At 38.7% G+C, this 20,419-nt stretch overlaps 2 protein-coding genes across 3 annotated transcripts in view; both read right to left on the reverse strand.

Moving 5' to 3' along the window:
• Nucleotides 1-790: 790 nt before the first annotated feature.
• Nucleotides 791-4,614, reverse strand: BHLHA15 (basic helix-loop-helix family member a15). Of its 2 annotated transcripts, none has more exons than XM_086759943.1 (2): nucleotides 4,393-4,614; nucleotides 791-2,177 (listed from the first exon to the last, which is right to left on the reverse strand). In XM_086759943.1, the coding sequence occupies exon 2, from the start codon at nucleotides 2,139-2,141 to the stop codon at nucleotides 1,641-1,643; it is 501 nt and encodes a 166-aa protein (XP_086616069.1). In that variant the 5' UTR covers nucleotides 2,142-2,177; nucleotides 4,393-4,614; the 3' UTR covers nucleotides 791-1,640. The 2 variants fall into 2 exon arrangements, with proteins under 2 accessions (XP_086616069.1, XP_086616068.1); XM_086759942.1 differs by having other exon boundaries at nucleotides 791-2,351.
• A 1,482-nt stretch (nucleotides 4,615-6,096) lies between these two features.
• Nucleotides 6,097-20,419, reverse strand: part of LMTK2 (lemur tail kinase 2) — a 43,554-nt gene continuing 29,231 nt past the window's right edge. The window contains exons 8-14 of the mRNA XM_086760100.1: nucleotides 18,992-19,076; nucleotides 18,217-18,338; nucleotides 16,609-16,758; nucleotides 13,430-16,346; nucleotides 11,907-12,042; nucleotides 11,257-11,505; nucleotides 6,097-10,147 (exon numbers count right to left, since the gene is read on the reverse strand). Of these exons, the coding sequence (XP_086616226.1) occupies nucleotides 10,119-10,147; nucleotides 11,257-11,505; nucleotides 11,907-12,042; nucleotides 13,430-16,346; nucleotides 16,609-16,758; nucleotides 18,217-18,338; nucleotides 18,992-19,076 (3,688 nt within the window). The 3' untranslated portion in view covers nucleotides 6,097-10,118. The remainder of the gene's footprint in view (nucleotides 10,148-11,256; nucleotides 11,506-11,906; nucleotides 12,043-13,429; nucleotides 16,347-16,608; nucleotides 16,759-18,216; nucleotides 18,339-18,991; nucleotides 19,077-20,419) is intronic.

Raw genomic sequence — 20,419 nt, forward strand, 5'->3', positions numbered from 1 at the left:
TGAAGCAAGACAGCACTGTTAGAGCAAGTCAAATCTGGAAGAGCCTAGGTAATACTTGCGTTAACACTTGAGTACTACAAGGGCTGATCACAACTATTTTAGTGTGAAAATAGCTCAGAAACTAAGAAAATCCCAAGTCGAAGCAAGATCCAAATAATTTCTCTCTCCAGCAAGGCAACCACACATATATAAATGATGTTGTTCTACATCATACCTGTAGATTGCTATGATGGAGAAAAAAAATTCACATCCCTTTCCAGCCCGTCTGGGAAACCTTACCTTTTAGTCCACATGAAATTGTCACGCTATCAGCCGTGCAGGAGCAAAATAAATGGCACATTACAAACTATGCAGTGCAGCATAACCCTCCTGTGATGGATCCGATACACGTTCCCTCAGGCACCGTTCCTCCTCGGAGAGCCCTGCTTTGCAGGGAGAAGGCCGACGCTGCACGCTGTTATCAATCCTACCGGTGCTGGAGATGCCAGACTCTACCTTTGCTATCCACACCGGAGCAAGGGCCGTCCTGCCAGCGTCAGACTCCGGGATGAGGGAAGGAAGAGCTCTAGTACAGGGGCTCCACAGGGGCAACACAGTTCCAACTGAGGGCACCTCAGCTGGTTCTTCAGGTATGAGAATACAAGAGGGAATTAGAGTTCCTCAGTGACATTAAAAAAAAAAAAAAAAGCTCATTTTTCTTTTTGAAGATTTCCTGCTTCATTTATTGTGTTTTATAATACCAGAATCTAGCACTAACCCAGAAAGAATCCCGAACACATTACAGGCTTCATTAGCAATCAATTTGTAATCAGATAGATCATTGTTTAACTTATGACTATACTAAAGCATTCATATCACACTTTTGGCAAAAATAAGTCCTTTGTCCCTTATTTATTATTTGTATTACAATCGCACCCAGAGACCCACTAAAGAAAAACTCCATGAGGCGGGATGCTCTGGAAACACAGATTAGGAAACATCCTTACTCTAGATAGAGCTTACAATCTAAGAAAGCTTTGTAGATGTTTACATTAACAAGTACTTTTAAAGTTTTTATGCGTTGCACGGTTCAAAACCATCAGAGCAGATCCAAACCACTCAAGATAAATATTCAGATTTGATGGCCAATTTCCTATATGTGCCACTTCACTCATCAAGTTAATCAAATGTTGTCATCAATTTTAATTTCCTCAGCAGCAGGATAGATAAGAACAGAGTCACTGAAAGGCTGGTGAACGGCGCTACAGCCAAGATTCTCTCAAGCTCTAGTAAACTCAGGTGACACAGGTCTTAAATGCTCAACTCACAACCCTTCCAGGGAGGGCAATTTTCAGAAGTTACCAGATCTTTACTTTCATTTCAACTACAGTGCTACAGGATAGGCTTCCAGATCCCGACACATCACACAAGTATATCCATTAAGCTGTGAAAAAATCTTGTATTTTAAGGTAATTTTTAAATGTGCCATATAAGCTATGGCCATGAGTGTTACCTGTTTGTCTTTTTAAGGAAAAATAGGGGATAGCTGGAAGCAAAAATAATCTCTTAAAACCTCTATATACTGACATGTATTATCATGCAAGAAGGAAAAAGAATGATGGTAGTAGCTAACTATAGGTGTTTTGGCTGAAGCTATGAACCTATATGGAATATTTTTGTAGATGTTCCTCATGATCATCATCCCCATGTTGCTGTTGATAATGCTGGTACAACTTGGACCCCCAGGCTCCCCCCATTCCTTCTGCTGCTGGGAAGTGTCCATTGGACATACCGAGTATAATGGAGGTCAAGGATTTAATGTAATTTTTGGCCAGTGTGAGAGTCTCTATTTTGGAAAGTTTATTCTCAGCTCTCACATGAGGGATCACCTCCCGCAAGGCCTGGAACGCGTTGTTGAGCTTGTGCATTCTCTGCCTCTCCCGCTCATTGCTTTCCAGTCTCCTCAAATGCCTGTCCTTATTGCTCCAAGGATGCTTGGCTCTGGCTGTAGTGATCTTGCTGCTCTCCTTGTTTCCCCCATTCCTCCTTTCTTTGTGTCGCAAACATTTCACCAGTTCTTTTTTTCTCATTGCCGACTCCTCAGAAAATGCTTCTTTGTCAACAGCATGCCTTTGCTTCTTTCCTTTGGCTTTAGTCTTCATGTTTTGGTAGATGTACTGGTATTAAGCATCAACGTACTGTAAAAACATGACACCAATATCTTTAACCGTTGCTCAGTTCCATGCTGAACAAATTATCTGATGCAGGCTTGATGTATATGTTTGCTTGTTCACTACTAGAAAACTGCCATTTGTTCTCTAAATTTAGTGATGTTCGTTTTAGAAGTGGTGACTGTTTTTAGTCAAGATGACCTGTGCAGATGAACAGAGGAGAAAATCCCTTTTTAGAGAACAACAGATCCTCCTTCACCTGGAAGAACGAGGTTACAGACAGAGCAGACAGAAAGATGCAGTGAGTCACCTACTGGCGTTCTCATGTATGGGAAGCCAAGTGAAAAATAGACACTTCTCTACTTTCTTATAAGTAGGCCTCGAACTGGAGAGATTTCTCCTCTCTCACTGCACATAATAAAACGGTCTCCAAGCTGATCCAAGTCTTCCTGTGGCAAGAGTGAACCACAGCTCAAAAAAAAAAAAAAAAAAAAATTGGGAGTACAATGGTCAATTAGGTTTGGTAACACATTGCCTCTGTTTTTTGATCTCATATGTTTCTGTTTTCTCCCAGCTCTAGTTACCAGAAGTTACAATAAAAGCACACACCACCTCACTGGATGTGTGCAGGCTTACATGTGGGGTATTAGAACCCTCGGGCTCTTACTCTGAAAGCAACTTCTCCTTGAACTCCTGGTAATTGCTTTTTGCAGGAATAGGCTTCCACTGTATTTATGAGCACTCCACTAGAGGGAAACATGATGCAGTAACTCACATGGGGCTCAGAAACTCCTAGCCAGCAGCATGTTCTCACCCACAGCACCTCTGCATTCCGGGCCAGTCCCCACCACGCACACACAAACACAACAAGGCATTTCCTTCTTCCAACAACAATCAAATAACAGTGGGGATTAATTGTAGTTTCTGCCCCAGTTCAACAGCAGCAGAGCAGTATTTATTCTCCAGGTTATCCAAAAAGACACAGCAATGTTCCTTCCTCACATGTTAGCACGTGGATGACAACTTCTACCCTCCCCCAGCCCAGATTCTGTGCCAACACTACAATCGAAGACGGCAGCCTGACAGCAACCCTGCCTCTAGCACCAACAATCAATGACTCTATTTCCAAAATGCTTCCTTCCACTTTCTTTTAGTCCATGTAGTCATTAAAAGGTTTGGTCTTAAAATATATATATATATATATATATATATATATTTTTTTTTTTTTATGCTGATGCCATTATGTAGGAGTGGTTAGAGAGTTAGTGAGCCAATTGAAAAAAAACAAACAAACTAGCCACTGGTGCTTGACTGTCCCAGTATAGGACATCAGCCCTAGCTGGAGCAGGTGGTGAGCAGCTCCCGGGTGTGCTGTGGTAAATGTAACTTCCTTTCTCATTTCTTTAGAGATATCTTCAGCTACACAGCATTCACAGTGACTCAGTTCTCTGTCTTGAGGGCATCCTGGCCATCCTTGGGTTCCTTACTACCAGGGAGCCAACTTTGCCAGAAAGGACAGGAATTCACAAAGCAGGCTGGTTAGGGTAGCACCCAGGTGATGAATGCTGAGTGAGGCAGCACCGAATAGCTTTGTCGTGGGAGCCTAGAAGACGTGCTAGAGACTCATGGCTATCTTAAGCAAGGAAACAGGACTAAAGCCAAGCACTGTGTTTGTTCTGGACTCTTAGTCCAACTCACTTGACAGAAAAGGCGTAACTGCAGGACACAAAAGTAAAGGCAGGCACAAAGGAGACCAGTCAACTTCCCTCCTCCAGCACAAAGAGCGCTGTTGGAGAGAAGAGAGAAACGAGCAGGCTGTTTGAAAGGACACCAGCCCACAGGACTTGGTGAAGAGGAGTTTATGGAGACAGCCAGCAGAGAAAGCTGGGAGAAAAGTCCAAAAGAAACGAAGCTTCAGCAAACTGCGGGAGCAAAGTAGCCAGTAAAACTGCAGGCTGCGGGAAAGCAAACGGGATGACATGGGATAAGAGGGTGCATAGCTGGCCGAGGTTTGCTTTCAGAATGCTGCAACCCCCTGAGAAACCACCTCACGGAGCCCAGCCAGGCTGCTGGGGCCTGCAGGGAGATGGCATGGGTGTGCAAGGAGGAGATGGAGAGGGGATCAGGAGCAACAGCCTGGGGTGGTCAAGAGAAACCAAAGGGAGAGAGCAGCCAGATACCAATGAGTTTTCCACCCTCTGTGCCCATTCATCAGGGCTGGCTTCCCTCCTCTGTGACTTACCACTGCCACCAGCTGTGGAGAAGGTGCCTAGGGCCCGGCGGGTGACACAGCACAAGCCTGCGGGAAGCCAGGAGGGTCTGCGGGGGCAGCAGGGGCCCTGCCTGCCCCCTGTGCTGAGCCAGGGTCTGTCAGCAGGAGCCCGTGAGGGAACCAGGACCACGCTGAGAGCAGAGCCCCAGGGACAGGAGGCCCCGCGGGCAGGCGGCCCGGAGCTCCACCTGGGGCGGCGGGCAGGCCCCGAGCCCCGCCAGGCACAGGCGGCCCCGCCGCCCGCCCCGACACGTCGCGTTAGCGGCGGGGGCGGGCCCGGCCCGGGCGGGCGGGCGCTCCACGCCCTCCACGCCCCAGCCACCGGCCTGCGGAGTAACGGTCCCCGGGGACAGGGGCAGCCCCAAAACCCGGCACCCGGGTATGGAGGTGAAGCACCAGCTGCAGGCAAAGGAGTCACGCAGGGGCCCATCACCCCCACCCATTGCCATCACCCTTTCTACCCCCACGGAGGGGGACAGCCCCTGGAGAGAGCTGCCAGCACAGGGCTCTCAGGTTTTGGATGGTCACAAGGCTCTCGGTGACAACAAAATGGCAGGGGGTAAGCAGCACTCTCGGCCAGGGCTTCAGCAGTGTGTGTATCGAGGTGCTGCCACCAGACTGATGGACACTAAGCCAGGCAGGAGGGGTCTGCCCGGCACTTGCCTCAGCAGGTAAGAGTGTTGGTAGGTAGAGGAAGAAAAAAGTCTGTCTCAACTCTGTTCTGCCAAGGGCTGTGCAAGTTATCATAGCGCCTGTGTGAAAAAGCCCCACAGACAAAGCACTTCCATCCCTTGCAAGAAGGCTGCTGATGATAGATTGCAAGCACTCAAGTTCTTTGATAAGAGGTTCTATGTAAGATGACCAATTCAGTGCCATGGGATCTTTCACATCTGTTCTCAATAATGACCACTGCCCTTGGTCAAATTTCAGACCTAAAGAAGTTAAGTCATCTTGGTATCAGTTTCTCATTCCCAGGTCTCAACAGCTTCCAGAACTCAGAACAGCTGTGGTATGATGTGGGGGCTTCCACAACAACCTCCGCCAACTACTGACATTGCTGTGATGTGTCATCAAAACCTTAACAGTCAACAGGTTAAGAGGAAAAAACAGCACTCTCTTCCTCTCTCACGGAGTGTCCAGGCTGAAAGAGTCTCAAGCTCATGTGAAAGAAGCTACCAGTACACACAAGCACTACAGTTACCTGGCAATCTCAGGTTCATTCAGCATGTATACTTCAGATTTAAAAAACAGACAAAACCCCAATAAAATAATCTTCTAGAAATAAATTCAATAAATACTGAGAAAAAAATGTCAAACCTGTTTCCTGAAGGGTACTTAAAATTTTTGAAGTCTCCATTCTTCCTACAGATGTAAGCATTCTTAATTGTAGATTAAAAGCAATATCCAGTTTTAAGAATTACACTGAATTTTAATTATTGCTTCTCTGCTAACTGCATATACACATTACCTGAAGTTCACATATGGGTGATATCAGAAGAAATTAAAGGTGGCTACACTATTTAGTGTAGATTTATCTGCTGGGACTGTAGCTTTGAGCTTTTGGTACCTTCTCAACCTCTGGACACTATCAAATATATCTTACAGTAGAACTATACTGTGGACCTGATCCATTGCTGGCGTCTGTTTAAGAATGAACAAACATAGACAAAGAGATTATAAATATATAACTGTATTTTATTTTTAATATTAAATATTTTTAAATTACAAGCAGTTTCTTGAATCACACTATGCATGATAATCAATATACAGTAGAAATTACAATTTAAAAATGTACACAATTTAAAGACATTTTGACCTGAAATTTCATTAACTATGATATATTGCCATAAACCTCATACCTGTATTAAATTACAATAGGAAAACCTCATACCTATGATTTTGTTACATAGTTTCTCATTTACAAATAGAATTAAACATTATATATACACACATCAGTACCATTTATCATTTAAGTTACACCTACGTCTGTGCAAGTTCAAACAATTTCATAAACAAAACTAACTCTAAGTCATATTCAAGTTTCTGAAAAACAGGCTGCTGGTATTACAAAGACTTATTTTCAATAAGTTTATATGATGTTTGACTCTCCTCTAGATTTTTTCCAGTCTTGTACCAAAACCATTAACATACAAGGATATTTCTGTATGACTTAAAGCTGAAGTAATTTTGTACACTCCATTCTTATTTAAGGCTATTTCTTATAAGGCTAATATACTTGGATTCCACCTTCCACCAACTCCCACAAAAATAGCCATGTCACTAACACCTGACAATGCTGACATTTTAGCATAGTGCTTAATGATTAAAAAAAAAGTTTTTCTACCAACCAGCCTCCTCATGAAAGAGATTGAGTACTACATAAAAATCTGCTAAAAATACTGATAAAAAGAAAGAGGCTTAAATGGCTTTCATTAGTGCATCAACAAGGATATGAAAAATGTTTAATCTGCCCGGTTCCATGAAAACGGCAGTTTCCATCAATGCAGCTGTAACGCAACATATCTGCGGCTTGGGGATTTGGGAAAGTACAGGTGTTTCCATTAAAACTGGACACTCTTCTCACTCTGTTGGCTTTTAACTACAGATCTTCATTTTAAACCAACTTCCCTTAGGTGGGAAAAATCAGATATTTTAAATGACTTTAGTAGCCCAATTGAGACAATGCCTTCAGTATTCAAATAATCAAGGTATTCTACTAGAGAAGGAATTAGAATGTAATCAGTCCTCATAATAAACCATTGAAAATAGATATATGTACTTCTAAAACAGAAACCATGCTTAAGTAGCTAGTGCAAGAAATTACATACAGTTTAATGAGTGATTTGTAACAAATCCCCTTACTATAATGTAACATGTTGGATTTACTGGTTTGTCTTCATTGTGCCACTGACTGCTAGCCAGATATTCAAATATTGCTACTAGTTGAGCAGATTTATAAGTTTGTCCAAAAAAGACTTTTTATATTATTGCAATCCAGCCTATTGGATTACTGAAACTATGGATTACTGAAATTAAAATTCATCATTTAAGTGAGGTGAGTCAACTTTAAATCTTTCTTTCTCTTCACCGTACAGCTAAAAAGGACATAACCTTGCCTAGCATCATACACATCCCAGCTTGTTTTGGAAAAAATGCTCCTTTGGCAATTCATCAGCAATGAGTTCATTTGGACAAAGGAGTAAACTTTTATTTCCTAGACAATATTTTCTTTAAACCCAGGTAAAGAATAAAAATCTTAGATTTCCATCAAGCAAAGGAAATTCCTGATGCGCAAGTTAAACATCTGATTTTCCAGAATTCTAAGAAACAAAATGCACAACCAAACCGTAACATGGTGGACTAAAGATTTTATTTAACCTTGGACTATATTTTAAATCAAATTATTCAAAATTAAGGTTGAACTCCAGGTCTGATACAGTGTATTTTTTTTACCATGCAAGGCAGAGAAGCCCACACATTCTTTGCAGACCATTATGGAGTTTCATTCTTCATTTTCATTTTCCATACTTGAAGTATGGTGAGAATTATAGAAGACACAGGAGATACCTTAGTCTAGCTGTATCAGGGAGTTAAATGTTGGAATTATGGAATTTCTAAGCAATAATTTGTGCAAAAAGTCTATTATCTAAATTTTAAAATATTGAGAGTAGTGCGCAGTTTCCTTAAACCCTCTACAGTATATACTGTAAGCCTGTACTAAGAATTACTTGGCTTTGCCTCCTAAATCATGTTTTGGAAAAAGTCCATGAAAAACTCGGTTCCTTACGTCATATCGAAGAACAATTCTGACTAACTCCTAACCTGAGTGCCTCATTGGAAAAAGTTATCGCAACAACACACTGGCAACTTTAAATAACATTATAACTAAATCATTCCCTTTTGATCAGTAGGAAACCATTCTGGTAAGGGCTAAATAATGCTGGGAAAAAACCAACTAACATATTCCTGTAATTTTAAAACATACAAATGAAAATGCATATAGAGGTATACAAAAAGCCCACACTTTACACATCTGAAAATATCTAGTCCTCCCATACTTCACATGATGGAAGTTCTCCGGTGATTGGATCTGAACATAGAGCACTTGGACTACCATTATACCGAAGCCCTGCCAAAACAGCCGCTAAAATACACAGTACCTCGTATTTTAGTAAATTTGTATTTTAGTACACTAACATACAAAATACAAAGCCAGGCAAACTGTTCTTACCAGTATTTCCTACGGATCCGCAGCTGCATAAGGCATTCCAAGAGGTGAGGGATTTGTTTCTCAAGTGAACTCACTTTGCAGTAATAATTAAGGATATTTATTTTTTCAAGCAGTTTAAAGGATTAAAATAGCTAAATGCATGGTAGAGTATGAAGGTTTAAAAAACCCCACATTGTGTTCTCTTCCCTACAGACAGCTTCGGAGCAAATTACTACACTGCATCTTTGGGTCAGTATGTGTTTCAAGCTGTACCACGGAGTCTTGCAGACATCTTAAAATAGTTCTGGCCTTATAAAGGGTGCAAAACTGGGCATTAACCATTAATCTAATTCTTAATTGTCATAACATCAATGAGAGGTAGATTTACCACAGGCCTCAATGGCAGCCCCAATCTGCAGTCAGAAGAAGAATGAGCTTCAAAATTCACAGAATATACAACTGAAGGGCCAAGTGTGCCCAAATCCAGTCTATTGAAATTAGTCTTTTTGTAAGATTCATAAACAACACAGTTTTGTACTGCCAATTTTTCCTCTTCTCTCTCCAAGGCAGAAACTGTAGTAAAAATTGGAAGGCCCTTAATTATGATATAGTCAGATGCTATAAGAGTTTAAGCAGTCAGTAAGATCATATTCAGGAACTGAGACATTATCTTTCATCTAAAAATTCCCGAGTGTATCACATATTCTTTTCCAGTTTCCTATAAAACATGAACACTAACAATCAATCTGTATACATTATCATTTAGAAATGGTACTGAATATAAGAGTTCAGCAAGTCTAACATAACACTCAGAAGTTATGTACGTTTTACAGGTACCGTGCATAGCAAAGGCTACAAAAAGGACAAATTAAACCGGGTAACCGGGCCAATTCAACTTGTCTTACTTTCTTTGAAAGATTTAAGATTTTGATTCTGTACATCATCAGGAAATAAAGGAAGAATAATCCATAGTGCAATTGTAATAAGCAAAGTAATATGTAGTGATATCTTTTTGAATAAATATGGCTCACTACTGATCAACTATCTTTCATACAGTTTCAGCAACACAGCCACCTGTTGCACAGGACAGTTATACACAATTCTACAACAGGTGTATGTTCAAATAGATAATGAACTACATGGAAAAAATATAAAAAGAATATTATACAATCTCATACATAAACCAGACTGTAGTGTAATTGCTTCACTTGTTTCTTAAGTTATCTGAAAAATACTTCAAGTACTTGAAAACAGCGGCAGAATCATCTTTCAATGAAAAGCAAAATTGCACTGATTTAAAAATACATTACAAAGTTAAATACACATTCAAATTAATGTCCTGATTTAACATTGCTTTCAGTGTTTACTTTCACTTCTTAGTTCTTCTTGATTACCTGTGTTACTCCAGGAGGATCCGGAGTTCAGATAAAGAAGATTCAAAGTCTGTGTGTCTTATGTATATAAGTCCAAGGAAGTTTTAATTAATTTAATCTTTTTCTCCATCTTCACTGCTTCCTGTTAGTGGAGGAAAGGTCATAAGGTACAGTGAGATCACTGCACAACTCTCATTTCTTTGCAAGACTCTTCCTAGGACTTGGCATTCTGCTTTTTCGCACTTCCAAGTTTTGGTTAATCTTTCCCTAGAGCTTTCAACTACTGTAAACATTTGGTACATTTATACACAGACATCTGCTCAAGTCGCACAGTTCAATGTCACTTCTTAGGACACATAAGGCAATGTAGGATCTGCAAAATAATCTCTCTTATCTGTAAGTTACTAAGCAGCAAACATTATCTAATCAATAAGCACAATACAAGAACAATACAACACTCTATATAAACACCAATTACATATTTATAGACATTGACCATTAGTGAGGCTCAGTGACCAGTAACATTTATTTTAACAATGTAACATTTTATCAAGATTAATAATATGCTGAACTGATTCAAGTCTGCTTATTTGTGCTTCTCTTAACCCTCAAAAATACCTCAAAGCTTAAAATAAGCTTTTTGCTGCAGACAAGAAAGCTTCTGTTAATAAATACTTCTAGTACTCCGTATTGTAATGAACAGATTGTTTGGCTCCCCTAACAGAAACTGTCCTACTCACAACTCTAGAAAATATTCTGCAATTCTTGAGAGAACGTAAAGAATGCACTAAGTAGCAATATGAAAACAAACTGACCTGTAAAATAAGCTTAGACAACGATGGCAGAATTATTATTATACTCCTAGCATCCTCACCTTGTGCAATGAAAAAAAATTGTGACTTATGACAGTGCAATAATGAGAATTATTGAACTGCCATAGTGTGGCAGCTATACAGAAGTTTCATTCACATAAATACAGCACAAGTTTTTTGAATGGAAAAATTGTGAGCTTGTCCTGTAATGTTCCTTAGAATATCCAACCACGATTTGTAGCAACTTGGATGCAAATAATCTTAATCTAAATGGAAAGATACGTCTTAACTGAAATACAAGACCAGAAAAACTTTTATAGTGTTAAAAATGCATTCCTAAATTAAGTATATAAAACAGAACAAGATTTGTCATATCTATTACTTATATCTTTGCTTAATTTGTAGTCTTAAAAATAATTATTGAAACTAAATCACTTACCGCCTTGCTCTATATCTGAATCTGTAAGATGCGTAAGAGAAAAGCTTGCCATGTTTGCAGGAGAGATAGAGAATCTGGAATAAGGGGATGCATGTGACCAGTTCTGCTCAAGAGTCCGGGAAGGCGGAGGTGGAGAGAAGTACTTTGATGACTGAAGAGGTGGTTTAGAACTAATTAGACTATTAGCTGCCTTCGATATAAAGGATGGCTCTGGAGAAGAGAAGTCATCATCCCATTCAAAACCCCCACCTTGAGGGGAACAAAAAGAAGAAAAAAGACTGGCAATGTAACAGTAATGTAAAGTCGTATACACTTTTAAAAGCAAGTCCCTGGAAGACTGCATTAACTCAAAACAAAACTTGTAGCTTTTCTGTTCTAGCCCTGGGGGTCACAGAGATTTGTCATCCATAGTTTGGATGCCCCTCAAGATGCCCCAGCCACATCAATATATAAACCACCAGTATTACATCACCAGCTTTGATAATCGGTAACACCAGTATCTGAGGCTAGCTCAAGTGTAGGCTTAAGATGCAAAACTGAAGCCACTACAATACGGTGAATTTACAAATCACATCATTTAAATGACACTTCATTAAAAACTATGCACAAAACAGTCTCAGCCCCTGCTGCGTATAAATGTATTCAAGTACCTTCTTCATCTGTTGAGCTTTCTGAATTTGCAAATCTGTTTAAGTAACTAAAACTCGAAGATGGAACGGGAGCGCTGTGAGAGCCTTCACCATTCAAGTCCGCTGCACGGTTTCCCAGCTCCTTAGTTGGCGTTTCCTAAGGCAAGCAAAGTAACGTAGTTAACTCTTGCACACACAGTGCATCCATGCCTATAGATGCAAGCATTCAAAATACACTCCCCCACCCCCACCATCAAATCTACTAAGGAATTAAATGGTCTGTCAACTCCGAAGTTGTTATCACACAACAAATCTTTGAGTTATAGATTAACCATACACGCGAACAACTACTTCTAAAGAAATGTATCAAATTATGCTGAGAAACAAGCAGGAAATAACTATTCAAGTATTATTAATGATATTAAAAGGTTTCATATTTCTAGAAATAAAGTTAAAACATCTTCCAATTGAAAACAGTTGCCTTATCAGCCTGACATAAGTAGGGTTTTCTTCTGCTTAATAAAGCCTTCCCCCTGCCCCTTTAATCATGCTTCAGAATAAAGAGACAGAGTTTGTATGACTGGTTTTTTGAAGTAGCCAATGTTTTATCAGTTACTGTAATAATAAGTAAAGAGTTCAACAACTAAGAGCAGTTTAAACACAGCTGATTTTCCTCCTTCCCCTCTGACAAAAGGATTACTATTCTACAGACTGCCTAAACACAAATGTATCACCTTTTGTTCCAAAACACAATTACCTCTAATATTTATGTGCATCATCATAAGTAACATTTCCAAAGGTTGACAATGTGACTGTTCTTTTAAACTCACGGTACTAGTGTAGTTGCCATAACATTAAAATACAATCCCCTCTGTATCAAGTTACAGATGTTAAAAATTGATAAAGTGGATACAGAAACAAAGGTAACCTTGAATTTTATAAGCAGATCAGTATTTCACTGAACTTGAATCACACTGGGTCAATGAAGCAGCATTACCATCTAAATACTGTTCTCATATTTGATTATGGTTTAGGGTAAATTTACCGTAATGCTAGCTAACACAAGATTCAGAGTTAGGTTGTGGTTTGATTTTGGTGATGGTTTTTTGGTTTTGTTGTTTGAGGTTTTTTTGTTTGGTTGATTTCTTGGGGGGTCTTTTTCTTCTTTTCTTTTATAAAGATGTTTGAACTTAAACTCAAAGTCCTCAAACTCATTAAACACTCATTAAAATAAATTAATCAAATCAAAGGAGAATAAGGATTTGGCAACGAATCCTGCCCAAAGCAAAATGCTCCTTCACTTCAAAGTAGTGCTGCTATTCTACCAGCAGCACACAACTGCATCTAACCAGGAAAAGGTTTTTTTCTTTATGTAGAGAACAAGTGACTCACATCACAAACAAGATCTAACCCTGCCAAGACAAGAAAAGTTATCCTTAATGCGTCCACAAATATTAAGCTATTCTACCACATCTTATTTAAAAAAAAAAACAACAAAAACCCGAAATCAACAAAAACTTTATTTAGTAATTAAAAAAACATACCTGATCAAACAAGTAGACTGTCACATCATCAAAGAACGTTACAGCCTTTTTCTCATTTTTCCAAAGCTCATGTGGCCTTTCATTAAGAGGTTTTGGAAGTTTCAATAAGCTTCTCAGATGTTTTCCATCATCCTTGTCAGTAAGTATTTCAGGTACTTGATGAACAGTTTCATCTTCACTGTCAGAACTCAGACTATGCATATGAAAAGTCCTCATGTCATCCTCGGAATCACTGTTTTCATCTTCTTCATCTGCATCATCACCATCTTCTAAATCAAGCATTCCAGAAACATCGAGTTTGCCAAGGTATTTTCCTTCAATATCCGGCTCTTTCAGTTTCTGTCCTTCAATGTGATAGAAGGATTTCTCACTGTTACTCAAATCTAAAGGACTATGTATGCTATGTACAGATTTTAAGTCTCTGTGTGAAAAAAGTTCTGAAGTATTAGTGCCAACACAAGCGACTGTTTTATGAGATGTCTCAGATAGCTTTACCTCATCCCTTAGGTTACTATCTATCGATATTTCCAGGGAATTCAGAGTTTCCTCAGCCCACTCATCAGAACACCCCTGCATCCTTACATCCATCTCTCGCATCTCAATGTTGTGATTTAGTTCTAGTTTTGGATTTTGATGATTCGTATCCTGGTAATTCCTTACATCACACTTGTGCTGTCTCTCTTCCAAATGGTAATCCTCTTCTGCATTATTCTCTCCTCTATTTGAAGAGTCACCACACACAGTCTCTCTTGAGAGATTTATAGTCTCTTCTGTTTTTTTATCTGGCTCAGAATCATTATCAGAGAAATAGGCAGAGTCTCTATACGAGTTTTGACTTCCACCCAGAAAAACCTTTGGGGTTATTTCAAAATTGCTGTTCACTGCATCTAAACAAGCTGCTGCTTCTGAAACAATTATGACTGGATTAGAAGGTAAAGCACTGAGATTGCTCTCGCTGACAACACAGGGAGCAGTATCTACGCTAGAAGCATCCTCAACAGTGACATGGGAAGTCCATTCTGGAGATTCCAGATTCTCTGTTTCATAGCCACTGTCAGCAGGTTTATCAGGTGGCAAAAGTTTCTGAGGACTTTGAGCCTGTAAAGATTCTAAAGCCTCATTTACATCTAAAGAATCCAAAGAATCAGGTGTCTCTAAGGCTTGTTCTACAGCTTGTATAGGAGATGGGCTGTCTTCCAAAAGACTATCTTGACTTGTACAATCTGAAGTAGCAACAGAAATTAAAGTCACCTCTTCTAGAACATCCTTACAGTTCTCAAAATTATTTAATGTTTCTTGGTTTTCCTCCAATAAACATTCATCTTTTTTTAATATGGGAGACTTATCCTGCAAGCTTCTTTTCACATCTTCCCGATCACTATGTTTTTCTCTACTAAAAGCTATTTCATCAGAGTTGAAAAGCATTCCCTCTTTTATTTGTGCATCACACTCATCTGTTTCAACAGCAACGCTGTAATACAGATTGTTTCCAACATTATTATTTTTGGCATTACTGGATAGCTCTTCTTGACAGAGAATATCAGCGTTAGAGGACATGACTTTGTTGACTTCCACATTTAAAAGTTTTCCCTCATCCTTCAAATAAGAAAGATTCGCTTCTTTATCACATGACTTATGTGCTGCAGATGGACTAGAGAATGCCTGCATCTCTACAGCAGTCTGAGACTGAGAATTTGGATCTTTATTCATTGCCATTGGGTTAAAGTTTTCATCTTTCACTGTTCCAAGACTTTCATGTATTAAAAAGACCTGTGCATTTTCAGCCAACACAGGCTCAGGCTCTACAGACTTTCTATTTGAGGTTTCTAATAGACTTTTTAGAACATCATTTGGTTTTTGCCCCAAATCACTGCTGGTTTTGTTAGAAAATAACCCTGTTAATAAGTTTTTCTCTTGAAGAAACAAGAAGTTATCAGAAAGTTCTTCTAAAGTTACCAAGTCAGACTGGTTAGAGATATTTTCACATAAGGGAACTGTTTCATTTTCAGAAGCATGACTAGAATGCTCCTTCTCAGAAAGGCCTACTGCCTTGCTAGCCTCTGTGTTTGAGTTTGAAACAGCTGGTTTAAAGCCTTTGGGAATATCATTTGTTTCAGCAAAACCAAGTCTTTTTCTGTTTGTCAATTCTTCTGATCTGTCAGTGTCACTGAAGATATTCTGGAAAGGACTTTCTGGACTACTAGTAGCAGGCAAAAATTCCTCTTTAGGATCTGTATTGTAGTGGAAAAAGTCCCCATCAGTGCTAGATTCTTCAACATCAAGATCTCTGAGAACTGTGAAATGAGAACTTTTTTCTTGTACAGTATCTTGATGATCAACTTCCGTAGTTAGTACAACTGATTGGTTATCAAAATTCGTGCTGCAGCCACTTCCTTTTTCCTCTAACTGGATATAGTAGTCATTTCCAACAGAAAGCTTGTGTGCATCAAACACAGGTAACACCCCAGGGACAGCAAGTGACGTTTCTTGACCACTTCCATTCTGTGCTCCTGACCCTTGCTCTGAAAGTGACCTCTCAAAAACCTCCACTGGAAAGAAAATACTTGTGTATGTCATCGCTTCATCGGGATTCACACGACCACATTCATCAAAATGATCATGTTTAGCTGCCTCCCAGACATATTCAAAGCTGAGACCCTGGCTTGTTTCAGTTACGGTAAGAACTTCCTCCATCTCATGGCCAAGCCTATCTCCTGTGAAGTGATCTAAGATTGGAAATGCAGAATTATTTGTTTCTCTATTTGAGGTGTTTGGTTTAAGAGCATTCCACTGCTGTTCAAAATCAATCTCTGAGTCCCTCTGGCTTTGCATGCGAAGGTAAGTTAAAAGTCTATGCACTTCTTCTGCTGTTGGTCTCTTTTCTGGAGGTAGCCAACAGAACTGCAGAACTTCAAACCTATACAAATATGAAACATGTTTCAATAGGTTTCATACTGAAAAGGAATTTATGAGATTCAGATACCTAAGAAGCTACAGAGTAACAATTAATATCACTGCAAGGAAATTCCATCTATAGCAATTCCTTTTACTTTTAGGTAGGGTTTCTTTGCCAGGAGCATGGTTCCATGTTGCAATTTCAAATATATTTAAGAGAACTTGAGTAATTTGAGAAATCCCTTCATCAGTTTTAAGAATAAAGAAAAACATTTAAAGTTTACCATCTATCAGAGTATGGCTGCTCCAGACGTGGCTTGAAGAGTTTAACCTGCTTCTCCTTTATTACATGGGTTAGGACTTCCCTGTCAGAAAATTCTGAGTAAGGCTGAGCACCATTCTCAAACAGCTCCCATAACGTGACTCCCAGGGACCTGAAAAAGGGCAGCAAATGACTGTGCATTCTAAGAACTATTTTAAAGTTGCCTTTCTAAGAAAGTAAGCACGATGCAAAGCATAACTGGCAAGAAGGAACAAGCATCACTCTCCCATTGGCTTTAATTCAGAACCCGTTAACTCATTTTATTTGTCAGAAAGCTAGAAGCCTCAAGAATGAAGCTGCTTGAAGGCAATGACAATGAAGGCAACAAAATACAAGAGGCCTCAAGTGATCCAACTACAGAAGAAACCCTCACATATTAAAAAGTAGAAAATGCCTATTTATGGAAGCAAGATGAATAACCTTATGGTCAGTGGAACAGTAGGAACTGCTTTCATCAGAAATTGCAGCTACGAGTCAAACTGCTGGAAAACTAATCTTTGTTTCAGTTTTATAAAACTACTTCGATTTTAAGCTGCAGTGGTCAGAAGCCACCTCTCTCGCTCAGTGCTGTATACGAACTGTATACAACACTAATCATATTTTCAGTGATTAGAGTTGACGTTGATCTTTGAGCAACCTTTTCTTGCTCAAAATGCAAAGTAACTGTCTCTGCATGTATTACGGTAGAATTATTTAGATTGGAAGGGGTTTCTGGAAGTCATCTACTCAAACCCGTCCAAAGCAGCTCTGTATAAAAGGCACTAAAACTCAAGTTGTAAATCTTAAAATCCTGGTTGCTTGTAGTTTAGATAAACACTGTGATCTAAGGAAATCTGCTTGAAAAATGCAAGGAAATCAGTATTTACATAATTTCTATCACACTTGCTTTCTGCAACCCTACCTTTAAATTAGCAAATAAAACTTGGTTTACTATTTAAATTCCTGCTTTAATACTCTAAGGATATTAACTACAATGTTTTCAGAAATGTTAGCCTACGCTCCAGTTTCCATTAACCAAATACTTAGGACTTGAGAATTGAAGTAGACTTGGTAATTTAAAAAAAAAATTTACCTTCAAGACTTTCACTAGGTTTTGTCTATAAGCTCTTTGGTAGCAGAAAAAAAAAGGTTAATTGCAGCCCTCAAATACTGCAGCAAGAAATTGAGATGTTACTGTTCTACTAATGAAACTTAATCAGGCTCTAGTGGGATCAGCTTTATGTCATGCACAGTTATTATATTACTGGGAAAACAATTTACCATTTCCTCCCTTTATAAACACTTGAAGGCACTTGGAAAATATACAGTAATTACTTTTATTAGTATAAACACCTATTCTTCTGCTAAAGATTTTTCTCAATCTAACTGCTCTCAACAGGTTTCTAAGCATCTTTTCAAAGCAAGTTTCAGGTTTGTAGAGACTAACCTACTGCATATCTAACAAAACTAAAAAAGCAGTGCATCAGGCCAATATTCAGTTTAAATATAAGTGCTATTTACTCCTTTGTGTAACATTTGAAAATATGTTCACAAATCTCTCATTGAAATTATTTTAAAGCCTACTACATACCATATGTTACTGTATTTGTTCTGCTCTGCTGATAACAGTCTGTCTTGAAAACTTGTTATTAACTCAGGTGCAGTCCATCGCAGAGGAACAAGTTTATTCTCATCTGTCTCAATATAATCTTCCTAAATTATTGATAAAAAAAACACAGAAAAAGACTGAACAAACAGTGGATCAACTTCCAGAAGCTGACAGTCCTTTCCTTAACATGGTTTTACATGATCTCTATGCAAAAAAAAAAAACTAGAATTAAAAAAAAAAATCCTGTTTTCCCCAAGTAGCAGAAAATAAGGCTATAGGGGAAAGGCATTCACTGTTCACTGCATAGTAGAAAAACTGAATGCCAGCTTCTGGTCTTGTACCCAGAAAACTTTTTAAATTAATGCCTTGAATTTTTCACTTTCTTGATATATTTAAATACTTTGAACACTTTCATTAAGAAATTTGATTGATTTTTTTTTCTCTTAAAACATTAAAATGAATTTGTGCATATTTTAGGACTACTGTAAATACGACCTTAAAAAAAGACAGATTTAACCAGAAGCTTTTTTCTACAAGCATAAACTCCACTCATCTCTAGAAAGATCATCTATTCTGTTACAGGAGCTTGCTATGATAATTTTTTTATTATAATAAAAAGTATAATGCCAATTATACTTTGAAAGTCTATTATTTAAATAAATTACAATCTTGTACCATTGTACAACATTAACTATATTTGTTATAATCTGAAGCTCCCAAGCCTTTAAAAAAGCGGCACATGACTAGAATAACTTACCTTATATCTACTGAATCCTATACCATAATCTCCTACTTTGACATTTAAATCAGATGTAAGGAAGCAATTCCGTAAGGCCAAGTCACTGAAAAAGCAAGCAAATTATTAATGAGACCAATCCACAAAGTCTTCAATGCAAATTAAGACAAGCAGGTTAACAGAAGTGACACTTCGTAGAACAGTCACGCCACAGCTTAAAATAACAAATGAAAAGCCAAAGTTTAGAAAAAAACCCTAAACCAGGAAAAAACAACAGAAATAAAACAAGGAGTTATGCACAGTTATAACTTACAATAGCAAGCAGCAGGCCATAACAGGAGTAGATCAGTAATACAAAACAACTAGTGCTAAGGATTCAACATCCACACCACATAACACTTCAGTGATTTTCTTTGCATCAGCTGTAGTGCGATCCATAGACCTAAATCCTACTGAAGGCTGAAGCAAGCTAGGTGCAAGAAGAGTGTGCTCCTGGAGCTACCTTCCTGATTCTCTTTGGATGAAATTAAACCAGTCCATGCACTCCAAAAGACCAAACCTAATGCAAACCCAGGCACAGTAACTGGAAATACTCATTTCAAAAAGACAATTTTGATCCAAGCTATACGTTGATATAGTTCTCCTGTTGCTTGCATTTTCATGAAGTTTTAGAACCTATACAAGCCAACATCTGATCCATATCTCACTGGAATACTGCAGACACTGTAGTTCTATATAAACACTCATTGCTTTCTGAAAAAATAAACCCAGAATCTCTCCTTGCAGTAAACTTACTGGACAAGATATCCTTGTGGCCACAGAGCAAATATTTGCCCTCCCACATTTTCAAAAGAGAATAAATTTAGAGCCACACAATGGAGCAGAATCTGTGTTCTGGAATACAAGTAAAACTAAACATAGCGACAAGGCAACTGCATTTAAAGGTTTCATAAAAAAAGCCCTACACTGTAACGCTGTCCTTTATAAAAAAGTTTAAAATGTAGTCACTACTCTAGAGTATTGAAGTATATTCTTAAGAATTCAAACTACATGCAGAATTTACAGGCAATTATTTCATGCTACTAATAATCCTATGCTGTAGATTACTCAGGCTGTTCATGTGCTAGAGTGATGTGGGTCCCTCTTTGCCTAACACCTCTCATTGCATGTCTTGCACTTTAATTGTCATAAGCAAAATCTATCAACAGGTCAGATCAGATTTAAATACTTAATTTACAATACGATATTAAGCAACTAGTAGTATCTTACACCTACAGTTAAGTTCCTCTAAATAACAAAACCATACATTGCACATGAACTAGAATTACAGACAGTGTTTGAAAAAGACCACCAGGAAAGTAATGCATTTGGTAAGTTTCCACCATAAGCCAGACCACAAGTACTTCCAGCCGGTAGCGCTGCTGTAGTAACACTAAGAAGCTGTTTCAG

The sequence above is a fragment of the Chlamydotis macqueenii genome, chromosome 15, assembly GCF_036417535.1.
Source record: "Chlamydotis macqueenii isolate bChlMac1 chromosome 15, bChlMac1.mat, whole genome shotgun sequence".
In the NCBI taxonomy this organism is placed as follows: Eukaryota; Metazoa; Chordata; class Aves; order Otidiformes; family Otididae; genus Chlamydotis; species Chlamydotis macqueenii.